The sequence below is a fragment of the Galeopterus variegatus genome, unplaced genomic scaffold, assembly GCF_000696425.1.
Source record: "Galeopterus variegatus unplaced genomic scaffold, G_variegatus-3.0.2 Scaffold9583, whole genome shotgun sequence".
Taxonomy (NCBI): Eukaryota; Metazoa; Chordata; class Mammalia; order Dermoptera; family Cynocephalidae; genus Galeopterus; species Galeopterus variegatus.
In genome coordinates, this window is record NW_007735694.1 from 61336 (window position 1) to 68909 (window position 7574).

The 7574-nt window shown below is 55.8% G+C and overlaps 1 protein-coding gene across 1 annotated transcript in view; it reads left to right on the plus strand.

The window, feature by feature from the left end:
- Positions 1 to 7483, plus strand: part of GRID2IP (glutamate receptor, ionotropic, delta 2 (Grid2) interacting protein) — a 35498-nt gene extending 28015 nt beyond the window's left edge. The window contains exons 15-24 of the mRNA XM_008593731.1: positions 22 to 187; positions 1976 to 2063; positions 2901 to 2978; positions 3589 to 3785; positions 4109 to 4264; positions 4414 to 4500; positions 4861 to 4990; positions 5079 to 5197; positions 7004 to 7168; positions 7412 to 7483. Coding sequence (XP_008591953.1) covers positions 22 to 187; positions 1976 to 2063; positions 2901 to 2978; positions 3589 to 3785; positions 4109 to 4264; positions 4414 to 4500; positions 4861 to 4990; positions 5079 to 5197; positions 7004 to 7168; positions 7412 to 7483 — 1258 coding nt within the window. The remainder of the gene's footprint in view (positions 1 to 21; positions 188 to 1975; positions 2064 to 2900; positions 2979 to 3588; positions 3786 to 4108; positions 4265 to 4413; positions 4501 to 4860; positions 4991 to 5078; positions 5198 to 7003; positions 7169 to 7411) is intronic.
- The last annotated feature ends 91 nt before the right edge of the window (positions 7484 to 7574 follow it).

Here is a 7574-nt window from a genome sequence, read left to right on the forward strand (position 1 = left end):
CCCCCTCCCCCACCCCCGCCCCCCAGTCCCTCCGCCGCCCCCCCCACCCCTGCCCCCACCTGTGCCCTGTGCACCTCCCATGCTGTCCCGGGGCCTGGGCCACCGGCGCAGTGAGAGCAGCCACATGAGTGTCAAGCGCTTGCGGTGGGAGCAGGTGGAGAACTCAGAAGGCACCATCTGGGGTCAGGTAGGTGACCTGGGGCCCACCAGAGCCCTGCACCAGGGGAGGGTGGCCTGGGCAGCAGAGTTGAAAACAAGACTCATTCTCTGGGCCTCTTCCAACTTCAGCCAGAACATCCCCTGGTCCTCCCTACCCGAAGCAGAGGATGAGTGGAGGCCCAGACCAAGGACATGCCCATCCCTAATGGTCCATGAAGACACTAGGCCAATCTATGTCCCTGGGAACACCTGGAAATGCCACCACACCCTCCCTTGAAACCTTCACTCTTGAGGCTCTTAGGCTCTTAAACTGCAGCTGCTCCAAACTCCTGCACACCAGCCTCCACCCTTCCAGTTTGATGCTTCCTCCCACACAATGCTGCCAATATATACTCGAACACCTTCAGTGATGGGGAACTCACTACCTGACAAGGCCTTCCTTCCTTCACTGGACAATTTTAACCATCCTTCTTTGTATTGCTCTGAAATCTTGTCTCCCCATGACTTCCATGCCTTATTTTCTGTCTGGCCCTTGAAATCAGGCAGAGCAAGTATATTTCTTTATCCACAGACTGATCAACTTGTAAGATGAACGAGGTTCACTCTAACCCTGTTCTTTAGGTTATTTCCCTAGAATGTGGTTTCTAGCCCTAACGTCCAGTGACCATGTATTGCCAAAGAGCAGGCCCCACATGGAACCCGTGGTGGGGCTTGACCAGCTCAGAGGAGAGAACAGTCTTCTTAACTCTTTTGACCTGGACACTATATTTTTTTTAATATGACTTGTGGTCCCTCCAGCTTCTGGGGCTGCCCCGTTCCAGTGCTTATGCCCACCATCATCCTCAACCCCTGTCTCTTCATCTTCTTGGAACCAATAGCATGTTCCCATATGTAGCCACACTGCACAGGGGCATTCTTGTCATTTTTCCCCATTGCCATCTCCTGGGTCCCGGTTCTGTTTCCTGCCCTCCCAGCCAATATGGTATCAGCTCATATCTCCAGAGAATCTTCTCATGTTGCTAATAAAGATGCTCAGCAGGACAAGACCACGGACAGGGACCTCTTGGGTTCCCTGGAGACCTTGCTCCTACCAGCCTTAGATGGGTCTTCAAGCCTTGCTTCACAATGTGGTCCTTCCACTGGTTACTGAAAGTGGGGACAGGGGCACAGGTTGCACATCTGGCAAAGTCCACATCCACACCAGGTGTCCCTGTCCTGCAGCTATGTTCTGAGACTTTTTTCCTCTGCCTGCCCCCACTTTGGGATCTCTCCCTTGGCAACTGTCCCATTGTAGCTCCCTATCCAAGCTCCAGATGGCCATTCCAGGTGGTCATCTCTCATCTAGACCATTTATCACAGCCACCCATCCAGCTTCCATCCCCTAGCCTTTCACTGGTTCTGTCCCCCTAGCGCCAGCTCACTCTGCCCAGGGCAGCTCCAATGAACCCACTCCCTGCAAAGGAGAACTAAAAACAGGGCCAGACCCCTCAGCCATCTCCTTTAGACCCCTTGGGTGGCTCCAGCCCCTTACAGCTCACTTATCCCCTGCTCCAGCCCAACTTGCTGGCTCCTGCATGGACAGAGCTTCAAGTATGAGTGTATTATTGACCTTAAGAGGAGCTGGCTGACCACCCAGTAACCTGGATGATTTGGCTAATCCTGCAGTCTCCTCCTGCTCTTGACTTCATCCCAGGGCCTGTTGGGTGCTCTCCCTCGGGGAGCCCCCAGCACAGCCCTCAGAGGGTGGGTGGTATGGGGAAGGGCAGTCCATCTGTGGCTGTTACTTCTACTTTGAACTTCCCACACTCCCTCGCAGCTGGGAGAAGACTCTGACTATGATAAGCTGAGCGACATGGTGAAATACCTCGACCTGGAGCTCCACTTTGGCACCCAGAAACCTGCCAGTGAGTGGCCTGATAGCCCAAGGGGAACCCCAGATAATACACTGTCTGTGGCAGCCCACCTGCTGCCTTCTGTGACATTCCTGGGCTTAGAGTCCCCGAGGGATGAACTGACCACCATTTGCCTGGTGTGTCTTCAAACCTTCAAACCCCGAGTTATTTAATTTCTGGAGTGTCAGTTTTTCCCATCTCAAAGGGGAGATAATAATAGCTGGCATTTTTTGTGTGCCGACCAAGTGCCAGGCACTCTCATTTCTAATTTAATAATATGACAATTCCGTGAGGTAGATATTATGGTCACCTCCACTCCCTAATGAGGAAACACAGAAAGCCTAGGTAATTTGCTCAAAGTCACACAGCCAGAATGGGGTAGACAGGAGACATCCACAAATGCCTCTTCCAGTCTTCCTCTTCCCTCGACCTTTTCTGGGTATCTCCCTCTAGTTGTTGGGCGGGACTCCAAGCAGCCAGGATTATTGTGTGTGGCAGTGATCCCCGGGGTAAAGGAGAAAAGCCCTTGTCCATCCGGGAATCATCTGAAAGGTTGAGAGGTGGTCAGTTTTGGATGCTGTGCCAGCTTAGTCCCAAGGATCCAGGGGAGAGAGGGCATTTGAGGAGATGGTAGTGGGGGGATGGACACGCGCCAAGTGTGTTCACTAGACCTGGGAGTCCAAGAGTGGGGGGCTGAGGAATAAACGGAGCATGAACACCCAGAGCTGATTCAGTCAAGGTGGTGCTTGGCGGGGGTGGTCTCAGCCCTTGACTATAGCCACGTTGCTCCTCGGCCCTCCCACTGCAACCTCAGCCTAGCCTCATTAAACCGTCCAGTTTCCCTTCCAGAGCCGGTACCCGGGCCCGAGCCCTTCAGGAAGAAGGAGGTGGTGGAGATCCTGTCCCATAAGAAGGCCTACAACACCTGTGAGGGGCCGGGGAACCCCAGGGATTGTAGGGGGCGGGCGGCGGCCCTCCCTATGGGCTGCAGAGCCTCGGACCCGCCCAGGTGGATGACAGAGATTAGGCTGTGGGGCCCGGACACCTGTCGCCCGGCTCAGTGAAGGCCCCCCACTAGGCCATATAGCTTGCTGGATCCCACCTGGGCGCAAGTGCCGGCCTTGGCTCCACCCTCTACGGGCCCCGCTGTCACTCCGTAGTTATCTCCCCGGTTCTGGACCCTCCTCCTCTGCTCTCCCGCTCGCAAGTCCTCAGGACAAGACCACGGACAGGGACCTCTTGGGTTCCCTGGAGACCTTGCTCCTACCAGCCTTAGATGGGTCTTCAAGCCTTGCTTCACAATGTGGTCCTTCCACTGGTTACTGAAAGTGGGGACAGGGGCACAGGTTGCACATCTGGCAAAGTCCACATCCACACCAGGTGTCCCTGTCCTGCAGCTATGTTCTGAGACTTTTTTCCTCTGCCTGCCCCCACTTTGGGATCTCTCCCTTGGCAACTGTCCCATTGTAGCTCCCGAGGTCACTCCCATTCCCGCCCGGGCCCCGCCCCCAGCTCACCCTCGCGGCCCCGCCCGCAGCCATCCTCCTGGCGCACCTGAAGCTGAGCCCGGCCGAGCTGCGGCAGGTGCTCATGAGCATGGAGCCCCGGCGCCTGGAGCCCGCGCACCTGGCGCAGCTGCTGCTCTTCGCGCCCGACGCCGACGAGGAGCAGCGCTACCAGGCTTTCCGCGAGGCGCCCGGCCGCCTCAGCGAGCCCGACCAGTTCGTCCTGCAGGTGCGGCGGCCGCAACCCCCGCCCGGCGGCCTTGGCTGTGTCCATCAGGGCTATTGCTGTGGCCGGGGATGCTTTCGTCATGCGCGCCTTGGGTACCGCCACCACTCTCATGCCTCTGAGTCCCAATTTAATACCTGTAATGGTCCCCCAGTTCCCGCCCTGGGTCCAAGGTAGAGGGGATGAGGGCGTCCCCTAGAGGTCGTGCGTATTTTTCCTAACGGCATAATGGCCCAGGCGGCCAGCGGATCCCCACCCCAGGCTGTGGTGGTGCAGTGGGTCCCTTGGCAGGGGATGGATGAATCCTGGCCCTGCCTTCGCTGCAGATGCTATCGGTTCCCGAGTACAAGACCCGCCTGCGCAGCCTCCACTTCCAGGCCACCCTACAGGAGAAGACAGAGGAGATCCGAGGCAGCCTTGAGTGCTTGCGCCAGGCCTCTCTTGAGCTCAAGAACAGCCGGAAGCTCGCCAAGATCCTGGAGGTCAGGTGCATCCCCTCGCTGGTCACCCTACCTGTTCCTCTGCCCCCTGGAGCTTCCAGCCTGGAGTCCCGTCCAAACTGCTTGGCCAGAGGGTGGGTGGGTCGTGGGGTGAGGACCTGGGCAGGACCCGCCCACCTTTTTCTCCACAGTTTGTGTTGGCCATGGGCAACTATCTGAACGATGGACAGCCCAAAACCAACAAGACCACGGGCTTTAAGATCAACTTCCTGACAGAGGTGAGGGGCGAGTCAGCAGTAATTGATTAGCTTGCTCTACCAGTGAGACAGTGTGAAGGCCAAGCCTAACTCAAGTTGTGGCAAAGAAGAGGAGAAAACATCATGACCAAGAAGAAGCCTCCCCCAGGAGGAAAAGCCTGCTGCACAGAATGTGCCTGCAGCAAAGGGTGTGTGTGGGGGGGGGGAGGGTGGCTTCTCCAAGCCAAATGTCAGGATCTGGAAAAATGGAGTGAGGTAGGGGAGTTGGAAAGACAGTGTCAAAGGCCAGGAATTGATGCCATAGTCCTGGAGATATGGGCCCATGTGATCAAGAATCTGCTGGGGTCATTGAGGAAGATGTATGTTGGGGGTCATTGGCAGCTGAACTCCACCAAGACAGTGGATGGGAAATCCACTTTTCTGCACATCCTTGCCAAATCGCTGAGCCAGCACTTTCCTGAACTCCTGGGCTTTGCTCAGGACCTGCCCACCGTGCCTCTGGCTGCCAAAGGTAGGCTGAGTGGATGGGTGGGGAGGCAGAGGCATGCTGTACGGGGCTGGGAGGGTGGCCCCATGAGGCTTTGGTCCCTTTTGTACAGTGAACCAACGGGCCCTGACTAGCGACCTGGCTGACCTCCACGGCACCATCAGTGAGATACAGGCTGCCTGCCAGAGCATGTCCCCCTCCAGCGAGGACAAGTTTGCTGTGGTTATGGCGGTATCCTCTGAGCAGCCTGCCCCAGCTCCAAGCTGAACATTGGAGTAGAGCAGGCTATGACTCCAGTAGCTACTGCAGACCCCATCTCCCAGCAGAGATTCTGGGCACAGGCTGCTGTGCATCCGGGGTCCTGGAAGAGGTTCTATCCTGGGTTATTTATTTATTTATTCTTTTTGTTTGTTTTCTCTTTTTTACTTATTTATTTGTATTTTATTTTTGCTATCCTGGGTTATTTAAAATCCACGTGTTTATATGCCAAGTCTGTATATAACTGAGGCTGGAACTCTTTTGAATATCCCAAAGCCACTGCCTTGTCCCATCTGTCCTCCTGGGCAGTGGAGCCCCAGAATTAAGTCACAAGGTACAAGGAGAGGCCTGCCAGGCCCTACCAGCCAAAGGCAGTCAGGAGATAGGGACGTTTCCTCTGAGTCCCTCAGCAGGTCCTGACCTGTGGAGGAGACCAGCCCAGATGGGACAGATGGGAAAGAAGGGAATGTGGCACCTTTCCCTGCTCCCCCTCTGTGTCTCCAACACCCCTGGAAGGAGAAGACAGGGTTTTCTCTGCTGAGGCTACAGCTGGACAAGGATGAGGGCTCTGGGGGTTGTGCCTATGGCCAGGACAGTGAATGCTCCACCTGGAAAGCCCCTGTCATGTATCCCTGACCCCAGAGCCTGGTGCCTGGAGGGGGTGAGTGTCCAGGTAGGAATTTAGCATCAGGTCCCCCCTTTCTGCTCAGGCAAGAGTGCTGAGGGGAATTGCTGACTGGTGCCTGGTAGAGCATCACTGAGCAAACAACAAGGCTTGTGCAAGGTGCATCTCACTCCCATACCCTTTCACACACATAACACCAGATATTCTGCAGATGTGGAAACCAAGGCTGTTCAGGTGAGGATTAGTCTACTTCTTTCTGGCATCCTTCAGTCCAGGGGTGCTTGTCTGCTTTCTTGGGTTTGGAGGTCCCCAGAGAAAGGTTGATGGTCATTCAAGAGCAGCCTCTGCAGAGGGACTTGAGCTGACCCATGAGACAGGCCTAGGCCCAAATCTTCACTCCATTGCTTACTGGCTTTGTAACATTGGACATGTCACTTACCCTCTCTGAGCCCAGTTTTCTCATCCGCAGGGGGCTGTTGTGGTCATTAACTGATAATGATGCAGATGGATTCAACCCTGGCTCTGACACTGTGCTGCTGTGTGATCTTGAGCTAGTTGCTTAAGTTTTCTGTGCTTCAGTTTCTTCACATGTAAAATGGGGATAATCTGCTTCATAGAGGTACAATGACAATTAAATAGGAATGTGTATAGGGCTCAGAACATAGCTCAGCATAGCTTACTGCTGAAAAAAAGATAGCAAATCAGCCACTGAATCTTTTCTGAGGACTTTAGCACTGGAGGTAGATAGGGAAAAAAATTGCATTTAGGGGACAGAAAGAAAAAAAAACGTGAACAATTTCTAGTAGTGACAAATTCTACAGAAAAAAGAGTATGGTCTAGAAATTGACAGAGGGGACTACTAGAAGTGCATGGTGGGGATGAAGGGGGCTGTGGCCTCTGAGCAGATCCCTAGGGAGGAGAGAGCACCAAGTGACAGGCTTTGGCTGTAAGGGCTGTGGCATGTTCCAGGATGAACTTAGTGGGATCAGAGTCTGGAGCCCCTGAACAGGACACTGTTTGCCGCTGACACAGGGCCTAGCCATGGAAGGACTAAGACACAATGAGAGTGGGGCATTTAGGGTGCTGCATGGGATCATCACCTGGGAACTAGGGGGCATCCAGTGGGTTGGCTGTTTCCTTAACGTCGGCCCCAGTCTTTCCTGGAGACGGCCCAGCCTGCGCTGCGGGCGCTGGACGGGCTGCAACGCGATGCCATGGAGGAGCTGGGCAAAGCGCTGGCTTTCTTCGGGGAGGATTCCAAAGCCACCACCTCCGAGGCCTTCTTCGGCATCTTCGCGGAGTTCATGAGCAAGTTTGAGGTGAGCCACCATGGAGGCCTAAGGAATCCCTTAGGCGAGATCGGGGACAGAGGTCAAGTGAGGGGGTCTTCCGTGCAGCCGGGCTGGGAAACGGTCCCCAGTTAAGTGACCTGTCCCTCCACCCCAACCGGCCAGGTCCTCAACCTTAGCTCTGGCTGTCCGGGGTGGGAAGATGCGACAGGAAGGGTGTTGGCGGCTCCTGGGACCACTGGCCACCCCCTCCCTCTGTGTTCCCCCTCCCAGCGCGCGCTCAGCGACCTGCAGGCCGGGGAGGGCCCGCGCAGCTCCGGGATGGTTTCGCCCCTGGCTTGGTGACGGTGGCCACGCCGCGTGCTCTGCGGCCTGAGTACGGAGACTCACGGCGGAGGCTTCGCCGGAGCGAGCGGCCTGGAAGCCGCCGAGGTCC